We start from the raw sequence: 26,194 nt of genomic DNA on the forward strand, positions 1-26,194 counted from the left end.
AAGGAAGTACTTTTTCACCCAGCACATAATTACATTGTAGAATTATTAGACACAGGATGTTGCAGAGGCCAGAAATACAAACAGATTTAGAATTAAAGAAAAAAAAAAAAAAGAAAAAAGAAAGCACTTTCTTCTAATCTATCAATGGCTACTAAATGCAGTGATGCTGTTTCCTTTCCGCAAGCCCTTCGGACTCTGGTGAGGTCTGTAGCAGCGTGCCAGAGAACTGCACGTCCCCGTTACGTTCCGTACACATCTGCCACTCAGCCCTGTGGGACAGGGGAGGGATGGTACATGGTCCGACATCCCGGCATGGGACAGCCACTCTTGTGACGAGACTGGCCAGTTCCCAGCTCACGTTCAGATTGCCGCATCACTTACAGTTAACAGGGATCGACTCAACTCAAAGACAGACCTTTAGGCAGTTTGATCAGCCCCTCTACTTATATTAATCAGCAGAGATCTGACGTAAGGACGGAGGTACTGAGATTATTGTAGGAGTAGCTGCTGCACACTATAAGAACCTGTTCCAGTTTTTTAAAGCAATCAGCTATAGCAAGTGCGCCAGTGTCCTCCTCCTCATCATCACATCCAAACTGCTGAGGCCTTTCTATTCTGACTTCTAAGGATACTAGCATACTTTTTTTTTGTTTGTAGGACATGATGTAAGGGTGACCTTCTTGAAACAGTGTCTACAGGAATGAGCTCTACAGAGTTAAAAGACATCAGTTTAGAGCTGTGTGTCATGTCAGCTTGGCAATACTGTCTTTTATTAAACCAGAAGTTTAAATGCCAGTTCCTGTCTTTTAGGCACCAGAATTCTACACTTACTATGATTTTGTTGTTGTTGAAATGCATTTTGCACTAAAATCCAAGATTGACTTTCCCTTTCATAGAGAAAGGTGTTTTATGGTTTTGTTTTGTTTTTTTTTTTCTATATGCACTACTGTACTATAACAAAGTGAAAGTAAAAGGTTTTACCAACATTCGCTTTATAAAATGTGACCGATCTACATGACAGCAGTTAATTTTGAAGTTTCCTGTAATTGCTCTACATGAAAATCTCTATTTTACTTGAGGTCTTTTGAAGAGTGATGAGTATATAATGAGAAAGCGGCTCTTCGTAGTTTGGGGCACTGCAAAAGTACGACTTACATCCAAGTTAACGTTAAACTAGAAATATTAGAGAAGTTTCAAAAGACTCAGTGGCAGCTTATTTACAAATATACTATTTATAATGAATGCATTGATACAGAATGACTCTTATAAAAAAGCAAGGCAATCTTTTATATAGACATAACAATCAACATTACAATAATTCAGATTAAAAGTACATTTTTGTAGACTGTTTACACTCTTGTTTAGCTTTTAACCACAAAATTAGTGTGGTCCGGTATTTTTCCACAGCAAAAGTTCTGTGCAGTCCTGGTTAAGACCTAAACATCAGAATAATAAACATAATTTTCTGATCTTTGCTAACGCAAAAACAAAAACCATTTGTAGATGCTATCGTTTGTTTGGAATTGTCCTTACTGTGCCTTGAAGTTTGTGTTGTGCAAATTACTGCCAACTGCACATTTCTAATTAGAAGCTATTCTGGCATGCCCATTTGATACAACCGAGGTGTGATACTGACTACATGAAAACTGTTAGTTGCATCCAGATATGAAGATTTCCCTGATATGGGTTTGTACTGATTCAGAAATTTAATTTATTTGGGGGTTTAAAGAAAAAAAAAAAAGGAGGAAAAACAAAAAGAAAGAAAAAATAACCTCTCAAAGTTTTCTGATTGTTAAACAAAAGGTATTTCAAGGTATTTTTCAAACTCCCAGGATTAAAGATGATACTTGAATTCCAGGTGACACAATGGGTTTAAGCGCTAACCAGCTAGACAGTTTGAGTACTGATTTACTAAATCATGTACATGAGCAAACACGACCTTCAAAAAGTCTGAACATGCACGTTCTCACACATTAGCAAAAGATGGACAAAACTGCAGAGAAAAACCTTAAATCCAAGAGAGGCACTGAAGCAAATATTCTACAACCCACGTCTCTTGTTAAAAAGGGTGTATGAATTTCAAAGTTTCCAACAGCATCTGGTAAGCGGAAAAGTGCCAATTTTTACACAACTGCGCGACCCACCTTTACGTGCAGCATTTCCGCTGCGTTTATACTAGACAATTTTGGTGATGAACCTATAGGAGACAGCCAGAGACAGAACTTTAATGGGTTTATACTAAAAGAAAACATTTTTTGCAAGGAATTACCAAACAACTCGCTATTTAGTAAATTTAAATGCAACATGTGACCAACATGAGTCACAATGGCAATCAGTCCTTCTTTTCATTATTTAACAAATCCCTAATCTGCTTTACACCTTACCAGACTTCCATAATACTATGTAGTCTCTAGTACAGTAATTTAGCTTGTTAAATCAAGGCATGATTCAGGATAGCGTCTTTATGGGGCATGCGTATACGTACGCATTCTTATGTACATAGGCACAGACACATACAAAATTGATATTTTGTCTATGGGCAGGCAATCAAGGTCATGTTTTTCACCCAAAGTAAAGATTGTCACAATTTTCAATATTATTATTTCCCCAAGTATGGCAAGGGGGATAAAGATTTAATACAAGTATATGGGAATCACCTGTTTCTCCCTCTTGTTTTCAAAGATGGCATAATGAATTTTGCCACCTTGTCTATGCTTTCATATATATATATATAGATACACATATACATATATATGTATGTATACATGCACTTGTCAGGATGAAGTTCTTTCCATTCATACTCTAATTGATTAGGCCAAACAAAATTCATAAACATGTGTAAGCCAGCACATGTGTCCAACAATATCATCAGGCATTAAATAAATACAATTTTAAAACTGCACCAGTTAATAATCCAGCATCCTGGGAAATGCAAAAATATTATGGCAGGATGTAAGACTATTTTGAATGATCAAAACAGCTGGATTTGTACGGATCTGTGCACAGATAGGGATATAAATCTATGTATGTACTACGGATTTATATGCATCTATTCCCAATTCATGCCACACATTTAATACTTAAAACTTTTGAATAATTTTAAAGAACTTTTCAAATTCTTCTGAGTTGATTTTTTCTGTACCAGAACTTCTCTCACACTGCCTTTATTCAAATCTCTCTTGGGACACTGAAACAATAAGCGTGCACCTCAGAATGTATAAAATTAAACTCCTAAAACAGGGCTCAGGATTATCTGGCATTGCAACAACCATACTAGTACAAAGATAGTTTGAAAAAATATCCTGGTTTTAATATAGTAATGAATTAAAACATAGCTTTATTTATTCCTATAAGTGTAATGAAAAGAATAGTTTGTTTTTAAGTGAGTGTAACGAGCACTATTTTGGTAGCCAACTTCTCCACAAGAATTTACGTGAGAGAGGGTCAGCTCCAATCATACAGTCATTAACCATGTACCTTAACAAGGTGAATAATCAACATATTTACAAACTAAACAAATTCAATCCCATCAACTCTTACAAAAATGGGATTGAGGAGCAGACAGGGAATGAGACCAAGATGCCTGAAAACACAAGGGGTCGCCACTTTTGGTTTAAGGAACCATATTAATCAAACCAGTTTCCCCTAGTGACCTGAGGGCACAAATACGGCTTTAGCAGTATATTCAGAAGTTAGGTTACAGTCTTGATACTAAGCATTTCAGCATCTTCATATTTTAACACCTTAATGCTGAGAAAGATTAACTTCAGGCAGAACTGTAAGGAACTAGCCTTTTATAAACTAAAGTCTAAACTGAAAAGCTACAGTAGATGTAAAAAGAAAAAAAAACAAACCCAAAACAGGGAGGGGGACGACAGAGAGACAGAGCGTGTGAGAAAGAAAAGAACATTACTTAGTAAAATCCAGTGACATCTACAATAGTTTTACAGCACGTTTAAGCCCTCTAAGGTTTTATATCTCCACCTGCCTTCCATTTAAACTTACTCCTTGTTAATGAAGAGACGTACGACAAAACAGAATGCAAATAGATCAAGGCAATACGTCTAAGAAAGCATGCCTGAAAGCCAGAAATAAGATTTCCCGAACTTCTGCGTGTGAAATAGATTTCCCATGGCATTGGCTGATTTGATTTCGTTTAAAAGGTACAGTCCTGTAAGTCACACTACCCCAGCAGCAATTCCGATGAGCATAAACTGGACAGTTCTTGAGTAACCGTGGGATGCAACCGCCTCGAGTTCCTACCCTCCTGCAAAAGGACAGCTGGCCCTACAAATGCAGCAAGAGCGCACGTCTCCCTGAAGCATCTTCTGCCTTTTAAACAACCAAGGAAGTCATGACAAAACTGAATGTCCACTATTTACAGTGTTTCTCTTGAGCTACCAACATCTATGCACAAATGAAAAAGGTGCCTCTTTTTTAATAGATCGGTTTAATACTGAAACAGATAGGATGAAGTTAAAAAAGAATAATCAAGATACTGAACTGAATATTTTGAAGCAAGTGCCCCAGCTGTGGGGAAAAGTGCATTTAGTTCAGCAGCAAAACAGCACAGTGTGAAGATATTGTGCTTGGACACAGAAGTTCCATAATGGAAGGAGGTACAAGGCAAGTCAAGATATAAAACCATAGTACATTGTTGACCAACCTTAAAACTTACATATATTGCAGTGTTTAAAAGTAAGACACATTCATTTATTGTACAAGGACTATAAGGAATCCTTAAAATTGCCTGTTGTAGTTTATGACTCAACATCGTAAGAAAAATGTACATATATATTATTTCCTTGCCACTTAACTGTACTGTTAGACCTCATGGAATTGTTACTTCACAAAATGAAAACCGCTCTTCACTGAGTTTACTCGACGTTTTTACCAATCTGAAAAGGTTTACTTGTGCTAGAAAAGACCAACCGCAAAAGGCTCAGTTCAGATATGTTATGCCTGCAACTGATAACTCAGGGAAGCAAGACTTAAAGGAATTCAAGCTTTTTTTTTTTCTTTTCTTTTTCTTTTGTTTTGACTGCATCCTTTTCACCTGCCAGTTTTTCTGATGAGTATATGCTTTTAGTATACAAACCGGTTGATAAAAATTCATCAGCAGAGGCATATAAATTCTAGATATGATTGATTAAAACAGAGCAAATCAGAATAAAACAAAATCCAGTGATTTACTCTGACTGTAAACAATATAAAAACACCATTTGCTTCAAATCTCAAAATAAGTTAAAAGAAAATCCCAACCTCAGGACACATGACCCTTTCAGGTTTTGACACAAAAAAAAAAAAAAGAGGGAGGAAAACAGAAAAGTTCATTATATAAAGGTTATACATTTCTCTTAACTGAAAGTAAATCTAAGCAAAACTACTTTTGTCCCTTAAATTTAAACTTTGAGTTCATTGGCAATTGCTTCAAATGAACTGGCATTTCCAGATTATTCAGACAACTTCCATCAAATTCAGCAAAGAAAACTTAGACAAGCATTTTTACAGAATAAAAAAAAAATCTAAATGGCTATGATTCCTCTATTAGCAGAAACACATAATGCAGTCTTAAATTTGCCTTTTTATATTATTTATATATTTATATATATATATAATATAATATAAACCACATATTATATTATATATACATATACAGACAATTACAACATTAATGCAGTTTGTATTTTGTACAGTGTATTGGACAATCCGATTAGCATCAGACCATGGCACGGTATGGTCCCTGCATTTTTAGGAACTGAATGATGAAGGAGGGTCCTCCTGCAACAATCTGAGGTGGAAGGTGGCTGAGCGGGCAGTTCTCAATACTCATTATTGACAGTTTGCTGCAAAGAGCCAGCTCAAAGGGAAGGCTGTGCAGATTGGGGTTGTCATTCAAATACAGTTCTTCCAGATTCTCCAGTGTACCTGGTTAAAATAAAATAATACAAAGTAGTATTTTTTTTGATTCATGCCGTTTATAACTTTTAGACAGAAGCTCTAAGTCCACTTGAAGATTCTTTACAGTGTAGAATCTAGAGTCGGTGACTCATCTATCTCCCATTCTCCAGTACTGGAACCTAAGCAAGAACCAATTTGCTTTAGTTTCCCTGTAAAAATATCTAAAGGAGATGTAGTGATGGATAACAACTGAGTTGAGAATACACAGAATAAGAGAACTGAGAGAGACTTCACCATAACCATTCAGCTGAGTGCTTTGCAACTGCAGGCAACTTTGAATAGCTATCTAGTTAGAAGGGCCTAGAAAATGTTTATACCATACAGTATATATTATCTCTATAAAAATATCTATGCCATGCCTTTCATTTAATTAGAACCCATACATTAAAGACCCAAAGCTGTAACTGTAATCCACCACAGGAAGAAAGCAGGAGAGATCTCTGCACAGCCGTGAATTTATTAAATGGAACTAACCCGTGTGAAAAATTCCTCCTGAATTCAAATTTTACAATCTGCCTCTACTACAGATACTGTAATATAGATTAACCAGAAGATGGAAAATGGACTCATTTCTTCTTTCTTAAGGCTTGCATTCCTCCACAGCAATCAAATATAAAAATTAATCCATATCTTTGAAATACATTCCAAACGTACAAGTCCTCCTCAAAACATTCGTCATTTTTCAGTCTTATATACCATCTCCTATAACCTAAAAAACTATTTTGTCTTTCACAAGAGAAAGCAGTAGCCAGGGCTTTAGACATGGAAAATCAACAAAAAGAAAAGGCTAAGAAATAACGGGAAATAGCTGATAACTTTAGATGAAGCAGTCGCATGTGAAAATAGTTAACTATTCTCTAATCTGTTAAGACAACTAGCTTTAATAACCAAATTGTACTCCTATAACAGTATTTCAAGTTTACTTACACACTTTAATTCCACAGCTCGTTTCCACAGTATCCAAATTCTCTCCACTATCTCATGAACTAAATTACAAAGCTCCAGATTTACATTGTTTTAGGCCCTTCTCATACTGAGACATACAAGACGAGCAGAAGCTGGAACAGCTCTTCACTAAAGATGCTGGGAGAGACAGACTGTGTCCCAGCCTTCTCCATCTGCATGTCACTGTTTCTGACCATATTTTGCTTTGTGTAGCTTCTCCCATCATTTTTTCCTCCATAATGACTTCCAGCTTTAAGATTTTAACTTAAGCGCTCAGAATCATGCTCTGGAGGTAACTTGTGACCGACTGTAAAAGAAAGGGGGGCTCTCAGTTTCAGACGCTCTGAATCTCATTTACTCTGGATGTCTCAAGTAGACAAGAACCACCCTATTCCTCCCTTCCTTTCTGTAAATTTCCTCCTCTTCACTTCCTTATCTCATAAAGGTGAAAAATAATACAGTGGTCTACAAACAGGAGTGTGTGCAGAGGGACTAGCAGCAGAAACATTTGCTTTAGCTGTCTACACCTTCCTTACACAAGGTTTTTGTCTACACCTTACACAAGGTTTTTGTCTACACCTTACACAAGGTTTTTGTCTACACCTTACACAAGGTTTTTGTCTACACTATGGAATTACAGCAGGAGCAGCGCATTTCCTTTCTGACACAGACCTCTCTCCAAGAATAGGTTTATGAAGTTGAGTGATCGGTAACACACAACTTGTGGGACAAATTGGAGAGAAAAAGGAATCACACTATTCCAGGTCTGTGTGCGTTCGGCACCTTTCTGCAGAAGCACTAAAAAAAGCTAGACCATTTGTTTTGCTATAGATCAGCAAGATAAAGATCATACTCTATAGTGCTGTTCCTGTGGCCCATGCTTCACATCGGGTTGTGTAGATCTAGAAGTTTCGCATGAATTTTGGGGCCTCTACTGAAGAGCGCAGTAGATGCCTATCTTCGGTGTCAGTAACTGCTTTGGCTCAGGCACACTGCATAAAACCAGAAAAAAGGGATCTTACCAATTTCCTCAGGAAGGTGTGTGAGAAGATTCTCTCCGAGCCCAAGGTGCGTCAGATTGGTAAGGTGACCGATACCTCTGGGAAGGGTAGTCAACTGATTATTAGTCAGAACCAATTTCTAAGGGAAAAAACAGATTTTTAAAAATTACCTTAATGACTTCTGCTTTGAATGACAGCAAGTAACAAGATAAATAGCTGATAAACTGATGGGTTCTACCCTCCAGCATTTGAACAAAAAAAATTCTATCCTTCAACAACATTTCAGACCTCTATTAGGCTCCACTAAACATAAAAATAAAATACTGCATAGTAAAATATGTGCCTAAATATAAAAGATTTCATTAACATAACTGAAACCAGAGGCTATTCCTGTGGCAGTATTGTACTCATGGTACAACAGTTAAACTCTTCAAAATTTGTTTGTTCAGTATTAACTGATAAATCTGGGGAAGAATTAGTGAGGACAGATTGTGGATGCAGTTGCACAAGATTCTTAACTTTTGGTTCTATGTCCAGTCACAAATAGTTCCCCTCATTAAACTAGCTGTAATTAAATCAGCATGGCGTAAATAAAGGATGTAAGATGTTTATCTCAGTCCATTATTGTTTCACCTGCAGATCCTTGAGGTAAGCTATTTCATTTGGCAAGGATTCCAGTTTGTTTTCCTCTAGATCTAGCTCTCGGAGTTTCCGTAGATTTCCAATTCCATGGGGAAGTTTCTTTAGTAGATTGTTTGACAAGATAAGAACCTCAAAAACAAAAAAACCCAAACACACAGAATTTCAGCAACGCAATCAGTAAATAACGATTAACACAGGATCTTGTTATATTTTCAAGTAATGAGGTCCAAGATTAGCCTACAATCAAATTATGGAAGCAAACTGCAAGGAATAAAAAAAAAATAAAATCAGTGATTAACACAATTTTTTTAAAGTCTTTAATGATAACAAATACACAGATTTATGGCAGAATTCTTTCAAATAATATTTTGCATGCTAATAAATGCAGAGCAAAAACAAAGAACACCTTATTTCTTCAAACGACCCAAGGAAAAAAATTTCCTCCTGGACTTCCCTATGATTTTGTTATCCTTCCTTATAGCTATCTCATAACTAGGTTTACATTATTTGCTGTGCTTGCCAAGTCCTCCTTAAAAAAAGCTTAATACTTCCTCATCTCCCGATGTCCCTTTGGTTAGGAGCAGCAGCAAGCAAACATACAGATCAGAGCACCGAAGCAGAACACTGCACAGATACCCACTGGCTTTTCAAAAGGGTCTCTTTATCACACACTGTCGTGTTACCCTCTTGTTTTTCTCCTCCTTTCTAAGTTGAATTATAAATATCCCAGGTTCAAGAAAAGTATCCTTATTTGCAATGTCATTCAGCAGAGTTATTTGTTATACCACAAGCAAGTTAAGAGGGGTTACACTAGCATACCATTTTTCCTCCGGAGAAGTCTAACAGTCCTTAGAAGTAATCAAGCCTCATAACAACACAGCGAGCAGTCAGGTAATTAATTACCCATTAAACAATGCTATTATCTGTTTATTTAATAAGGCATATTGAAACACAAGGATGCGAAAGAGCACACGATGTGGACCCTCCTACTAGCCACACAGAGCTCTGGGCTAAGCCAACCAAGGTTGCAAATGCCTGACTTCAACCACTCTCAACTCTCACTACCTTCATGTAACGTGAAAACACCAAAGGCAGCAACAGAACAGAAAACAAGGCTAAAAATCAAAGTGAAAATCCAAATGAATAAAAGCCAAAAATCTTAGCATTAGCACAAGCAGTATTTCGGTGGCCTCCCTTTATGCACTATGATAGACACAGAATGATAAGAATAGTAACATTTTAATTGCGTATCAAGAAACAAAGGCAGGAACAGAAAATATTACCTACACGCAATGCAGCTGACTTAGCACTGCTGTGGGAACCTTCACTTTTGTGTAAACACTGCCCAAATAGTTCTTTGTGTTTGACTCTTTAATTACAGAGAAAAAATAGCACTAACAGGTCTGCGGACCGTGCAGCGCTCTGGCTCCGGCAGCTGGCAGACCACTGGCAAATCCAGTTGTTAGCGGTTACTAACTTCCCAATCACAGCCTTAACTTAAAAGAGAACTGGGCTACTAAATAGTTATTACTCTGTTGTATCATTTTTGACCCAAACTACAGGAATTATTAATTATTCAGAGCAGCAGTCACACTGGAAATTTCCAATTCCAATATGCCATTTGCTATTGTACTTCAACAGATTTTTCCCAGCAACTCACAGAAGCTACGAAGTCCCCTCAATTGCTCGAACAAGCACCTCTACCTTTATGTCCCTCCAAGGCAATTAAGTTTGTTTCTGCTGACGGTACTTTAGGAAACAGGACTAGGGGACACAAGAGGTTTAGCTCCTGGTTTCAACCTACAAGTTCTTCCCCCTCAAAGGCTGAGAATTCCCACCTGGCTGCCTACAAGGTTCACAGTGCTACATTCAAGCTACCTCTGGCTGTAGACCATGTCATTACGTTTTTCTGATCCCTGATGTCTCCATGCTGGTGTCTCTCCAGGAATCGAACCAAGTTCAGTGCCATTTCATTTACAACAGTAACTTTCTGTTGAGAAAAATTTTCTTCCTACGTAGTTAAAAATATGTATGTACTTAATCCTTTGTGCACAGACACTCATCTAGAGCCTAAAGGACAACATTCAAAAAGTTGTTGTCAATAACCACAAACAGATGCAATACATCTATTTAAACAGCACACATTCACATATTTATTTGTCTTTATTTGACACAAAAGTAGTATCACTCAAACCTGAAGTAGAGAACACCTATTTGCAAGGATTCACTTAGCTGTTCATTTATACTCTTCTCACCTCAAGAGAAACAAGCCCAGATACATCCTCAGGGATTTTTGTGAGCTGATTAGTCGCTAAGTTCAGTTCTACCATACTAGTCCAAGTCCCAAAGTCCAAGGGGAGAGAGGTCAGCTGATTGTCCTGCAATTTAACATAGCAAACATTTAGGGTCTGCGCTTGGAAGAAGTCAGCAAGACATCTAAGAAATTAAACGAACTGCTTACAAAATGCTTCATAACAAAACAGTCGATAATTAAATCAGAAGAATAAGATGTTGATAATTGGCCAAATACTTTTAAAATTCCTCCAAACATAATAAGCAGTTCCAGCTCAGAGTTACAGAATTGACTCTATGTTACTAATATGAACTGAAGTGGAAAAATTAGTACATAATTATGAAGATTTCACACGTCCCAGTAGTTAAAACTTTTTGTTGTCCTTTCTTTGCTGAATACAATGGAGGGTGGGAAACAAAAGAACAGAAATTTACCATAACTTACAAAGGTGCTATCAGCAACACTGGAATCCTAAAAATATATGGAGTTTCCAAAAAACAGAAACAAACAAACAAACCAAAACACAAACAAAAAACCCCACACCCTAAAAAAAACCCAAAAAATGAAACAACACAAGGAAAAAAAGCAAAACCACCAAACACACCACAAAAGAAATATAACTTAATGGTTCAGAGTAAAAGCATCTGAAATTAATCTGAACATCTTACTGCTCAAAACATTGCTACAAAATTTGATCTAGACCAAACACTAAAAAAATAACATCTAAATAACCAGGTCATATAAAGTCCCGTTAAACATGCAAAGTTAAACGGGTATGTGACAAAAAATAGTCTTAATGCAAATTGAGAATGCATTTGTGCCAAAAGACATTCTGAAACAGTAGCTGAGCTTAGCTATTCCTCCAACGTTATTTTTTTTTTTTATATAAGAACTTGAAACAAACCATTGATAGAAAAATATCATCTCTTTAGAAAAATTAAAGGTTCTTTTTCTGTGCTCTACAACTACTGCCAAAAGTCTCCAAACTTAGGTTTTGAAAGAATACATTCAAAAAAAGATATTTTACATAATTTTGTTTATAATCTAAACTGTAACAGCAGAGGGGGGGAAAGAAATAAGCTACTCTACATGTTCGTGTCCCATGTGAATACTCGAAGAACTTTGCAACCAACTTTCTTATATTCATTGTTGAAACTTGAGAAAATGTGACAAAAACTTAACTAACAAAAATAAAGACAAATCAATAACATCTTGATAGTACATTTTTAAACTAATACAGAACTGTTTCTATACGTGACAGCAGCAGTATCCACTTCAGCATGATCAATTCATTCCTTATATCATTAAGTTTGCCAGAATTCATGGAGCAAACAGTGCTCCTCATTGATTTTACACACAGTAGCATGTTTCTGTGCCTCACCTTCATGTTCAGCTTACTTAATACTTTAGCTCTAGAAAAAATTCCAAAGGGGATTTTATTGATGCGGTTGTGCTCCATATTGAGAGAGTAGATTGTGGAGAACTGGGACGGGCCACCCACAGGATAGGACTGGAAGCAGTTCCTGGCCAGCGTTAAACTAGTCAGTTTGACAAGGCTGGATAAAAGACCCTGTAGAGAGAAGAAAACCACCCAGGAACTTAGGACAGATTTATTTGAATGCATCTCTTTTCCCTCATGGGTCTAATTAGAAATGTTTTCCCACCCAAGTCCATCCACAAATAAATGTTGCAACACGTAAACCAGCGTTAAATTTGACAAAACTTCCATCAGCAACAACCTCTGCTCACAGTCGTCAGCCTTTACCTTTTTTCCCCCTTTCTCCTTACATACTGCCAGATACAAAAAAAAGCAAACACATCACATTTAAAAGCATGAATTTAGGAGGTTTTGTAACTCTCTTCTCCTCCCAAAGGAAGTTTTTTAATAACATATTGCTAGATCTTGGGCAGCTCTGAAGAGGGCAGGGGCATCAGCAGCACGTCCATCCTGAAGAGCGGTCCCGGCTTTGGCCAACGCCACCCAACTGCAGCTCACTCAATACTGATGCCTGCTCACAGTCGAGAGTGGAGCCCAAAGAAGTATCAACAGCGTGAACCGTTTTTGAAACTGGTGCTTGATACTTCCAATACAAACCTCTGTTAATATAATAACAATCCATAATGTGAACACATCTGGTAGAAGTTTCCTTTTAGGCTGTAACGGTTTCAGATAACCAGGTAGGACAGAGAAAAACAATGGGACGGCAAAGTTTTGGAAGTTCCTTTTTTTTTTTTTTCTATTTTCGAAATATTTCTAGTTATTACTCCACTCCTTTTTATTCCCCCACCCTAAGAAATAAAAAGCAAGCAGCTTGGAGTTAAACTGGGTAGCAAGGGTTGCCCATTGAATCCAGAGTCTCATTTCACTTCGCAATCTAATTAGACTCTACAATCTCAGCAGCACAGATCTCAGAGTTTATCTGATCGCTACGTGCCAAGCACGTTGCTGGAACTGTGGGGATGAATAATGAGATCTAAATTACTGCTGAAGTGTCACCTTTGCTTATTACTATGCCAACTTGAATTCAGCCCTATTTGCTTAAGTATTACAGAAATTGGAGATTTATGCGTGGCATTACATACCATAAATAATGCAACATCTGCAATCAGGAACGAGCAGTAACAAGATAATGATTCCAACCATATTCCTAATGTCAGTATTTCTGGATTGCAATTTCAGTGCTATATTCACTGTAAAAGCCTTAAGAACAAGGGTGTGCTGTTTCATCAGGACAGCTCTGTCTACTTTTCTAAATAGTTTATTAACATTATTGTAAATAAAACAGGATTAAATAGGGACTTGGCTACACGTCACAGCTAAAACTTTAGGCACTGAAATACAGTTCTGGGGGCATCTCGGCAAATATCAGTGAAGCAATTTCCTCCCTAAAGATAAAATAATGGATCTTCAAATCAGTATTAATCTAACCTAATCATTAAGTAGTATAATCTTTGATTAGGAAATACTGCTTCTAGCTATACTTTAATTAACCGGTATTCTTTGTCCTAGGGTTAGGCAGTCCCTGAGCTCTGTTACAAACACGCTTTATTGCTTCAAATGGATCTTGGCATTTCAAAAAGCCATTTTTGAAGTCTGCTTCCATACAAAAAATATTAAAAATATGTTAGCTAATACACTCTTAATAGCCTAGAGTAATTAAATACATTTGAAGGGAAGCAAGAGAGCTTTGGCAGTACAAAGAGAACAATGCTCTTCTATCTGTGAGAACTGTGGCAATGCCGCCTTCTCCCAGCCCATCCTTTTAAGATAAAATATTTATTAGGCATTGTGTCAGCAGCTTCAACTATGTTTTGAAATTCAGAAGTTTATTCCACAAATACAGCTCTTTGTATTATAGCACAGAATGTTTTACTTTAAGCAGATTACAGTATAAACTATACACTTCTGCAAGGTAGCGGCTTAAGTGTTAACATATTGTTGGCAAACATACATGAAGAAGGCAGCACAGTCACAAAGAGTTTCTTAAAGCATATTTTAAAGCAAGTAAACATCCCTCACATTAGCTTTTTGTAATTATACTGTAGTTGCTTTTATAACATGTCTGGGTGAGGTGGGCTAGCTTAGGTCTCATCTTAAAAGCAGCCTGGTGGCTTTTAGTCAGTAGCGTTTTCTTAAATGATGGTTTTACTCAAACATTTATTAACTTCTCTGTTTTCAGTTTATCATTGCTGAGTTCGGAAATTCATCTGAAGGAAAGTAGTTACTTACTGCACTTTGTTATTATGAATACTTTGCCTAAATCCAAATCCATTTGGGTTTTTTTTCTTCCGTGTATAGTTTCCTATATAAGTCTTCAGATACATTTTGAGTTATTTGACACTGATAATTTATACCTTTTTTAAAACAAACAAACAAAAAAAACCCCACAACACCTAAGAAAAGCAGCTTGGACCAAAAAAGAACAGAGTATACGCTCTATGTTGTGTCCTGAAGCCTTCATCTCCAAACAGGTCTAAAGCAATGGAAGAAATATCCAAAATAAGAATCAATCACGTCAGATATTTTTCTGTCATCAGAGCAATTATGCCCAGACAGTAATGCTTAAAAGTCAAACATTTTCTCTCAATGTTTACTAGCACCAAAAGTATGCAGCTGAGCATCTCACGCTCCGCTGCCCTGATAAACCAGTCTCAAGAAACTAAGAAAAGGAAAATCAGGACAAAAGGTGTAACCAACAGCTTAAATAGCTTCAAAGTCTGCAGACATCAAAGCTGTTATTTAAAAAATGGGCTGTAACCAACTGCGGCAGCTATCCGGGACTGTGACACTGGAGTCCACAGGGGCACCTGTCAGAGAACTCCAGGGAAGGAGCATAGAAAAACGTACAGATGCACTGGGGAGTAGGACTTTCTGCCTTTCCACCCCAGAGTTAAAGCACTTTGTTCAGGGGACAAGGTGGCTCCAGAACATCTAACTATGGATATTTTCCTTGGTCCCACACTAAGCTTGAAGCAAGAGAAACCAAGGTAAGACAATCAAGTGTAGCAGCTATGAAAAGAAAAGCAAGAAAATGGATTCTCTTCCCCTTTCTCCCGTGATCCTTGCAGAGTTACTGGAAACTGAAAACTGATGTAAATTTTTATTTTTCATAACTGATGGAAGGTGTGTCAATGAGTTGCCAGATGATATCGCATTGGTGCCAACAGCACACTTCTCCACATTAAAATGAGAAAATGTAGCTGTGACAAGGTTTACCCACTCTCTTAAAGGTCATTTTTGCCTCAATTAGATGCAGAAAGAGATATCCCGTTTTTCATTTTTCTACTTCTTTCCTACCTCCATGAACCAGAAACACTGAGAAGCTCTTATCTAGCTTGAATGGTGGGAACCTGGACTCCTTATTTAAGGTTTTCTGAAGAAACAGGAGAGCAAACACAATCACATGTATTGCTACCACTTTTCACGGAAGTTTATGACATCAGTTCTTCTGTACTGTTAGACACACCTAATGTGTACAGAATTGCAATATTTCACATTAGACACATATAGATTAAAACAAAGGGTATTCCTCTGAGTTGCGATGCAAGATGAAATAATTTCACATGTTCCAATCCTCTCCTACAGAACACCGACGCCTTACAACAACACTCCCTCCCATAATCCACTCCCTCCAATTCTCACCTCTGGTAAAGTAGAAATGTTGTTGTTCTCCAGGTTCAGTTCATCAAGTTCACTGCATTTTGCTAAAGACTTCGGAATTGCTGACAGCCTATTGTACCTCAGGCCAAGACGACTTAGACTGGACAGATTTCCTACAGGTAGGAAACAGTTATTAATACATCATTAGATCAACACAAAGGCACAGAACAAGCCTGATTCTTCTGCTGCCTCACAGTCCACAGTTCAAACTTTTCATATGGTGAAATAGCACTATCCTCCCAAAATAGGAGATTCACAGATTACAGTGCTTTCCAACACCGAAGTTGACCATGCAGTAGAAGTACATTGCGCGTATGACATTCTTAAGTTGCACATGGTAGAGTAAGCAAGCAAGGCCTTTGTCCTGTTGTAGATATCTTTCTATCCTGATCTTTGTACCAACAAACAACTCTATCATTTTCCAGATGTCCCCAAAATAACTTTTTAAAATTACAGATAGCATCATTCAATGCCATGCCTCACATTACCAGAAGTTGGGCATACATCACACAGCTCTGGTCCTGCCAAAACAATTTTCTCTGCAGGGGAAAAAACCCCTTTACCATCCTCTAAAAGCAACAAAGTCTTTAAGAAGTGATAGGAAAAAACAATCTTCCAAGTCTTCTGAATGATACTAAAGAAAAAGTCTGGAGGAAGTCCACAAAAATCTGGACAACAATGCATGTAAAAATCTTACTGAATATTGCCACCAAGTCGACAGTCCCAGTTTCTATACATTTCTGTCACGAAAAAAATTCTTGAGAAACTTGAAAATTTCCCATCTGAAGTTCCTTTTAGCTCCAACCTCTAACAAGTACTTCAGACCAAAATCAACTGCTTAAGGATGTCAGTACTGTGGCATTTAAGACCCTCCTGAAGTAAGACCTTGAGCTTCACTGAAAAGTCAACTGGCAAGTAATATGATGAACAGTACTTAGTCTTCTGGCTTACCCATAAGATTAGAAAACATGGAAGCTTTTGAACAGAATCACACAATTAGTCTATCGGTCTTAAAAAACATTCACTATTTCACACTCATTTTTACAACCACTTGCGGCACATTTGCTCTGCAAATTGAAGCATCAGAAAGACACACTAGAAAAGGAATGTAACATTTAACAAACAGCAGCAAGAATAACCTTAAATACTTTAAAAAGATTAAGGGAGCTTAATGTGTACAGTCTAACTACTCATTAAATGAAGGATATATTAGTGTCTATACGTATGTAGTTATGTAGGTTATCTGAACACAGCAAAGGAAGAAGCAAATATAGTGTATGAGATATGCTTGGAAGCAAAGGATGAAACAAAATCAAAAGAAACGGAAAATGAATATTAATACAAATGCTACAATGGGATCTGCTAGATGGAGGAAAATTCTCAACAAAGAAAGTGGCAAAATACCTCTTTCTTGAACTTCTCCAGCCTGGTCAAAATACACTGTAAGAATGACTGACTAGCTGGGAGTGTAGCTAATAAAAACTGGAAATTGGGAATGTTGTATGATTCACTGTAGTTACTAAAATGAAGATTCACAAGAGCAGTGAAAGTAAAAACAAACAAAACACACACACACCCCCAAAAGGAACCACAAACACAACCAGCTCAAAATCCCATACGTAACAAAAATTATTCAGGTCTTATAAATCAAGATATTGATCTGATAAATATCAGATATTTAGTTAACAAGCTTAGCAACAAATTTCACTTGGTATTGTCAATAATGAAACAAAAGTTAAAACAAGAGGTAGTCACCCAGAGCTGCTTAACTAGTAGTATCTCCCCACTGGGATTTTTATTTATATTTTTTTAAGGGCTTTCTTTCTGAGCAAGTATACAATTAACTTCTGCAGAAACAGCAAAGCGAGTCTTCCCATAACCAAAAAAAGGCAATTAAAATCCAGGGCTATCGATATTGGCCACTCACTCATCTTTTGAGGTTAAATTCTATATGGGCGTATACACATTAAAGAGAATAATTAAGACCTATTTTGATCCTACAACCCACCAGTATAAATATGCTCATTTGTACGTAGCTATTTCATGCTGTATTTGGCGAGATCTGGCATTGATGGCTGTACAGGAAATTGGCCTCACTTCACGCAATACACATCCTATGCAAGGTACTAATGTCATTAAGGATTCACCCTTCTAGGAATGAACAAAGCACATCCTGACTGCATTTCTCTGAATTGGCATTTAACGCTTTACTTACTTACAAAACAAATGACAAACTTCACACAAAATAAGATATCACTCCACTGTTCTTTTTCATTACCTAAACCTTGAGCTAGATGCTGATCTTGGTTTTCCAGGCACTCTCAAAGAGGATGAAGGGGGAACAGCTCTAGCAGACAGCATGATGCCAACTGTTGCTTAGCAATACGATGTCGCTATGCCAATTCCCAGATTGCGAGCACAGGTTGTATGTATATGCCTCTCTTCCTACCAGCAACGTGGCATTTCAGAAAAATGAAACAAGGCAGCCATTAGAGAGAGTCAAACTGTACCCTAATTTTCCAGGAAAGAATGACACATTGGCTATTCTCATGGCATTATCAGAAAGGAGGCACAAACAGCAGCTCTCAGTAATTTTTTCTTATCATAAGTAGCATTTCTCAATAACACTTTATCACTGTTTCTCCACTAGTTATCTTTCTCCTCCGTGGGAAAGACATGCCACAGATAGAAGAGAAGACATGTCCTGTGTGTAAAACGTTCCTTGTGAGTGTTTTGTACTAAATACAGTTATTCCTGAGAACTGCAACAAAAGCAGCAAGATTTCAGCTGGAGCTTCACTAGTAGCACCTCTCCTGCTGCTCCTGGAAAGGCTGTCCTGCACCCAGCTGATGCAGGCAGTACGGGCCACCTTCTCAATTCAAGCCAGAATTTATTTACAGCCAATTTAATGACATTTAGTCATGTGTCAACAAGACTTGGATATCTTTTCATCCTCATCAGAGCTCATATTCACACCTCATTGTGAGGTGAGAAACCCTTATCAGCTTTCATCTTCACATGCTAGACAAGCCAGATCTTAGTCTCCTCTTCACCAAACAGGATGATCCTTAGAGCTCTTCCCTCTGCTCAGTGTGTTAAAACTCACCCCTCCCCTTTTCCTTTTTATTTTTTTAAAGGAATGCCCAGAGTTTTACACATGAGGAAGGTCAGATTTAATGTCCAGTACGATGATGTTAATATTTGTCTCCACAGTCCATGGGCCAGATGCCAGGCAGCTGGCTAACACACTCAGGCTTCGCCTGCTCTCCAACAACCAAGTGACAAACTCCGTTTTAAACCAGAAATTGTGACAAGTTCCTAAGCAGCAGACCTTGCGCACTGCACAAACAAAAATGATCCCACTTCCAGGCCCCAATGAGATGCACCCACGAGTGCTGAGGGAGCTGGCAGATGTTATTGCAAAGCCACACTCCATCATCTTTGAAAGGTCATGGAGAACAGGAGAGGTGCCTGAGGACTGGAGGAAAGCCAGATGGGCAGGGGGTTAGATGAGTGGACAGTGAGGTGGATTGAGAACTGTCTGAATGGCAGAGCTCAGAGGGTTGTGATCAGTGGCAGAGAGTCTGGTTGGAGGCCTGTAGCTAACAGTATTCCCCAAGGGATCAATACTGGGTCTGGTCTTGTTCAACATATTCATCAATGACCTGGATGAGGGGACAGAGTGTACCCTCAGGAAGTTTGCTGATGACATAATACTGGGAGGAGCAGCTGACACACCAGAAGGCTGAGCTGCCTTTCAGTGAGACTTGGACAGGCTGGAGAGTTGGGCAGAGAGGAACCTAATGAAGTTCAACAAAGGCAAGCGTAGGGTCCTGCACCTAGGAAGGAATAACCCCATGCACCAGTACAGGTTAGGGGTTGACCTGCTGGAAAGCAGTTCTGCAGAGAAGGACCTGGGAGTCCTCGTCAGCAACAAGTTGACCATGAGCCAGCAATGTACCCTTGTGGCCAAGAAGGCCAACGGTATCCTGGTGTGTGTTAAAAAGAGCACGGACAGCAGGTCAAGGAAAGTCATCCTCTCCCTCTACTCTGCCCTGGTGAGGCCACAGCTGGAATACTGTGTCCAGTTCTAGGCTCTCCAGTTCAAGACAGACAAGTTCTGGAGGGAGTCCAGCAGAGGTCTGAAGCATCTCTCTTATGAGGAAAGGCTGAGAGACCTGGGTGTGTTTAGCCTGGAGAAGAGAAGACTGAGAGGAGATCTTATCACTGCTTATAAATATCTAAAGGGTGGGTGTCAGGAGGATGGGGCCAGACCCTTTTCAGTAGTGCCCAGCGACAGGACAAGGGGCAATGGGCAGAAACTGGAACACGGGAAGTTCCATCTGAACAGGAGAAAAAAAATTCTGTACTTTGAGGGTGACAGAGGACTAGAACAGGCTGCCCAGAGAGGTGGTGGAGTCTCCGTCTCTGGAGATATTCAAAACCCACCTGGATGTGATCCTGTGCAACCTGCTCTAGGTGTCCCTACTTTGACAGGGGGGTTGGACTAGGTGATCTCTAGAAGTCCCTTCCAACTCCTACCATTCTGTGATTCTGTGACGTGGCTAAGTCTAAGAAATAAGGTGAGGAAGGTAACAACTGATCACGATCAACTCAGTCAGTCATCAGGATCATTTGCGGTTGTACTTTTGTCACTGAAACCATACTTCAGCAGTTCCTCTAAAAAGGCCCCTCGCAGGTATAGTTACTCAGAAAATGCAGCACTAGATGTTCACAAATGTGAACAGTTTTGTAACCACAACTGAAAAGCAGCTACTAGCAGAAAAAGCAACAAAACCTTTCTGGTTTGTTTTCTTACAAAGCCCATTACAAAAGACCTTGTAAACTTAACTGCCCCATCCATTGATGCTTCTAAAAATACAATATTTAAAGCCTGAATAAGCCCTAAACTTATGCCAGGCCTAATAAAGTCACAGAAAAATTGTTTTAGTTCAACTTTTGGTGTGAACAGTCACTCTTGGGAATCAGGTTTCACACAGCCACCTTGTTTCAGGTCCATTTTCTCACCAGCAAGGCATACAAACACCTATCAGTGGGCTCCACTTTGCCCAGATCTCAGGTTTGAAGCAATGTAAGTGCAGAATTCATAATCACTTCATTGGAGTGACTGCCTGCCTCTCTCAGGGTTAGCTGTTTAATTTACACAGAAATTAATTAAAAATTACTCGGAAGCATGCAAATCCAGAAACATTAAATTAAACTTGGTTACTATAAAAGGGACTCTAAATAGATGGTTTAAATTAAATTCTTTATTAAAGTTATCTCAAAAATATTAGTCAAAGAACAAACAGGTGTTTGTGAATCCCAGTATGAAAGGAAGACTGGAAATAAAGCAGAAAACCATGCTTACAAAACCACACGTTTTAGAAAGACCACCTTGAAGTGGTTCTCCAAGTAGGAGCAATATATCTTGAGTATTTCAAAATCAAGAGAAACAAGATCTGGTACGTTGAATAACATAAATCAAAATTCCTAACTCAAAGTCCTAACAGTGTTTTCTAAAGGGAGTGGCAAATGCTCTCTTCTTCTGAGATTTACCACACCTCTTCCTTTCCCTCCCTTAGTTAAAATAATCCTTCAAATTCCCTATCCTTAGATGAAGGGTCAATTACTGAGTGAGAAATACTACCGCATCGTTAGTAAAAGATGGAATAATTAGTCTGTTCTATGTAACTTCGTTCATAGAGCTAGTTTGTTATCAGGATCAGTTACTTTCTCCTAAAGAGACCAGAAGCTTCAGATCAATTTAAAATCTGTTCACTAGAGAAAACTCTTCTGCAGATAACGATAAAAATACAAACTGCACGTACGAGAGCTGTGCACATCAAAACCCCGTAAGATTATAATCAAAAGTATACGTGAGCCTCAGCACGCAATAGATAATTGCAAGAACTTGCTAGAAACAACATGACACTACTAAGTATTTCTGATGGTCTAACTTCTATAAATATGCTTAGATTTTGATTTGATTAAACTTTGCACACAATGAGTAACTACCTATTAAATAAAATGTTTTACGTGATCACGCATTATTTCATGGAGCGCAGTGCACTGAATTCACTAAGGGATCTTCTAAGAAAGAGAAATTGCTGGTTTGCATACAGAAGGTAACAGATGTCTTTTTTAACCAATAGAAAGCAAGAGGCACACCCCAAATTAATAAAAAAGTTTAAGTAACTTGATGGCACTTTTAAAAAAAACATACATGAATTAAGCTTAATACACCACATTGCATTAATCTTGTAGTGAGAATAACAAAGATGACAATGTGGAAGGAAAAGTCAAAAGAGGTTCAAAGAGTATGTTATTAAGCAGGTGGGACCCAAGGGCCTTAAAAGAGTTGAAAACTGTACAGGAGCGACTAGACAACTTAAAGATGGCCAGCTATGGATAGAGATTAAACACTGAGTTCACAGATTTCAATAGTGCTCCTAGCCTAAAATAGCCTTAAGTTAGAAGATGCCTATACTACACTTTGTACTTACTATATATTAGTTTTTCCAGATGTTGGCCATACTCCATGACAACTGTTGAACAGTTTCACAGACTTTTAGGTGAAAGGAGCTGTTGACACATTTAATCTAATCTCTTGTCAGAAAGCAAACCATTTCCCCAATATACAACTAAAGACTACAATGAAAGGCTTCAGATAATCTGTTTTAACCTTCAGTTGCATTCCACGAGCAAAGACAATGTCTGCCAATGTCCAACACTGAGACAGCGCAAAGTGACTGGTCTGGCAAGACATCCTGAAAGTGACCTCAGTGAGCATGTTGCAGAGGAAAGCAGAACAAAATCTCATAGCCATTATTCATCCGAGCGGGGGGCAACTCCTTCCTAAAGCAAAGTCTATAGATTCGTATGAAAGTAAACTGGTGCCACCGATCAGTCATCTGAGAGAGGTCAAATCCTTTCTATAACCTGCAGGGCTGGAACATCCCTAAAGTTTAATGTGTTCTGGCTAAAGGCTGATGCTTCAGGAAAATTGGGAATGGGGACAGAAGGGTGATGGGGGTGGGAGGGCAACCACTCAGGAGCACTGTAGAAGAGAAGAGAATCCCTCCTGACCATTGCTACCAACTACCAAAGTCATAGCTCTTCCAAATACAAAAGTATAGTTGAACACAACACAAAGCTTGACTTACAAACTCCAGATTTTACTGTTTTAAGAGTAACGTGATTTCTAGTGTATTTTAATTTTTCTTTCCAGCCACCAACACCTCCTGATATATCAAGCCACTGTAGGAGGCAGATTCAGACTCACAAATTACAAGGTCAGCAGGGTCCACAATTTTTTGTCCTGCTCAAACCAAAGTGCATTATCCTCCTTATACAAAGTCTAGGAATTCTCCTAAAAGATGTTATCTATTAGAAACCTATTTAACATAAATTTAAAATTAATCTCTACCACCCTTACTGCTTTAAATGCCATTTGAAGACAGCAAAGAGACTCCTCTCTATTTTCAGTCTAACAGTATCAACCAAAGACAGGTTTTCCCTCATTATTTCAAAATGAAGGCTAACGCGTGACCATGTCAGCAGTTCTTTGTTTTTCAACTCTGATTCAAGACCATAATCATTGCTGGCAGCAAATGTGTGAAAGATGCAAGCAAGACGCTGGCAAAACACGAGTGACAGAGGCTCAAGTATCTGACACGCACCACACACAACACCTGCACGGGGCCAGGGAGCACAAACACTTAGAGACACTTTTCTGAAACTGTCTAAGCTATGGAAATTCAACTTCATTTAACATGTGTTCATCAAAATGCATGTAACTAATAGACCTGCTTGTCTCAATTCTGATGTGTTCTTTTGAATCACTCTTCCCTCGTGACTGCTTCTTACATGAAGAAAATAAGATCATGGGCTTTCTCTTTCTGCAGTATATAAATCATTCTGGAAATGATGAGTTGCATTTATAATGTATCTGTGTATATTGGTGGCCACATCTAATTACTGTGTGATAGTAAGTACATTCACTAAAATAAACTGTCTGCATCGTAGCCTTACCAGGAAGAATATCCAGCCAAAATATAAAAGAATATTTTCATAAATACACATCAAATCAATAAACTCGTAATTAATAAGCCAATAGAAGCTAGCCTAACTTTTACAGAAAAATCGTACATATGTATTTAACTACATCAGGCTTGCACTGGAGATTTATTTATTAAAACAAAAAAGGAAAGTTATAATTAGCTGAAAATGATACAAAAATACAAAAACACTTCACGCTGCAGCAGAGTCAAAAGCAACCGTTGAGACTTATTTTGGGCTATCAATGAAAGTGTTGCATTTTACTCAATTCGTACGTCATACTGTAACACAAAGCAAATGAAATTTATTTAATTTATTTTTTCATTGGTAGTTTTATTTTCCTTTTCAATTGACTATTTAAAACATTTCTGTGATATTAAAGATTTATATAAATGTAAATCACACTGTAAGTGGCACTGCAGAAAAAAAAAAACATTAACCTTTCCTAAGTGATCGATGTGTTCAATTTTTTCAGTCTACCCCACTCTGCAGAGTAAACACATACAATGCATAACACATGAATACACATTTATAATTTTAGCTAATTAAGAAATGTGAGAATCATTGCATACAGACCAGAGATCCACCTAGTATCTTCCCTTTGGAAAAACAGCCCAACAGCAGATACCAAGAGAAGAACGTAAGAAAAGGGACACAAGAAAAGCACACCCTGAAACTTCCCCAAGCGTTGGGGGAAGATTGAGCAGCGTGTGGCTCAGCGACTTCCTGAATTTAGCAGCAACTGATACATTTTTCTTCTATATAATTGTCACATTGCCCCACGAGCTTTTAGCATTTACAGCAACCAGTGCGAACACCGAGACCCAAGTGTTCCCTACCCACTGCATGCAGTACAGTCCGCTTTTAACTCATGTGAGCTTTGCTCCATCCCTCCCGATCTGCTGTCGGAGGAGGCAGTGAGCAGCCACTTCCCACTTACCCTCCCCTGCCACTCACTGTTTTCTGGACAATTTCACTGCTTTGCATTTACTAAGTCTAGAATTGAAGCCGACAAGAACCAGAAGCTTCATTCTATTATGAGACCACCATAAGACCTAGCAAAGCCTTATAAGAACCCGAAAATGAGAATAAAAGAGTGGGAGCCACTGCTTTCCACCGGATAAAGGCTGAGCTTATTGCGATTGCCCAATACTGGCAGAATCCAGTTAAAAATTTTTCATTAACAGCACAGCCCAAGAACAAAACCTTAGACAAAGCACTGAACGCTGATCAGAATTCCCAGTGTGAGCCTGTGGAAGTTGGCTCAATCCTGCAAAGTAGTCAATCCTTACAGACCAAAGCACTAAGTCATGTGCTTAAATTTTAAGAATATGAATATTACCATCAAAGGTGGAGCAACAGCCTATGCACTTTGCTCCATCAGAGAGGTGAGTAATTAGTAACATCACACCCATCAGTCACGTATGAACATCACACCCCTGTGCACGGAGGGAGCCGCAGGTCTTCTGCTGGGTCTCATCAGGACCAGCGTGTTTGTCAAACGTCTCAGAATGAAATTTCTCCAGTTTTTGCTAAGCCTGCTAAACTTAAAATACCATTTTAAACTGGTTGCACATTTTACAGAAATATCTTTACTAGGACTTCCAGGGACTTAAAGCTTTCAACCACAATTTGTATAACAACCTGAGCTGTACCAATTACATATGCCCAGGTCTAGCCATGAGGCTTCACGTTTTATCAACTCCATGTTTTAAAAGCAGAACAGTGCTCTCAGAGGTACCCTGGGGCTAAATGGGTTAGAAGCCTAGTTCGTAACACCATTTCAACCAGCAAAAAAGGCAAAACTACTCCATGTAATATTTGTTTTCGTGAGAGTTGCGATTTCAGCTTCTGAGCTCACGTGTGGCAGCAAAGGGCAGGAGAACAGCGCAGGGCTTTCAATATGCCTCTCATTTTCCTAACCATCTCTCAGGAACAGTGCCATGTCAGACACTGGAAAGTGTGTCCAGTGCTGGAATTTTTTGTGCTTTTAAAGCATCATTTTGGAACATTTACAACTGACTATTCTTTTTCTTATTAAAATGTCTGTTGCCTTAAATGTCCATGAATATGGCACATTTGACTATAATCAAACTGCACACGTAAACACACAAAACTAGAAAATTACAA

The 26,194-nt window shown here is 38.3% G+C and overlaps 1 protein-coding gene across 3 annotated transcripts in view; it reads right to left on the reverse strand.

Moving 5' to 3' along the window:
- Window positions 1–3,322: 3,322 nt before the first annotated feature.
- Window positions 3,323–26,194, reverse strand: part of SHOC2 (SHOC2 leucine rich repeat scaffold protein) — a 69,522-nt gene continuing 46,650 nt past the window's right edge. For all 3 annotated transcript variants that reach the window (XM_063338006.1, XM_063338005.1, XM_063338004.1), the window contains 6 exons: window positions 15,986–16,116; window positions 12,224–12,412; window positions 10,805–10,927; window positions 8,541–8,678; window positions 7,929–8,046; window positions 3,323–5,928 (listed from right to left, as the gene is read on the reverse strand). In XM_063338006.1, the coding sequence (XP_063194076.1) occupies window positions 5,720–5,928; window positions 7,929–8,046; window positions 8,541–8,678; window positions 10,805–10,927; window positions 12,224–12,412; window positions 15,986–16,116 (908 nt within the window). In that variant the 3' untranslated portion in view covers window positions 3,323–5,719. The remainder of the gene's footprint in view (window positions 5,929–7,928; window positions 8,047–8,540; window positions 8,679–10,804; window positions 10,928–12,223; window positions 12,413–15,985; window positions 16,117–26,194) is intronic.

The sequence above is a fragment of the Chroicocephalus ridibundus genome, chromosome 6 (assembly GCF_963924245.1).
Source record: "Chroicocephalus ridibundus chromosome 6, bChrRid1.1, whole genome shotgun sequence".
NCBI classification, from domain to species: domain Eukaryota; kingdom Metazoa; phylum Chordata; class Aves; order Charadriiformes; family Laridae; genus Chroicocephalus; species Chroicocephalus ridibundus.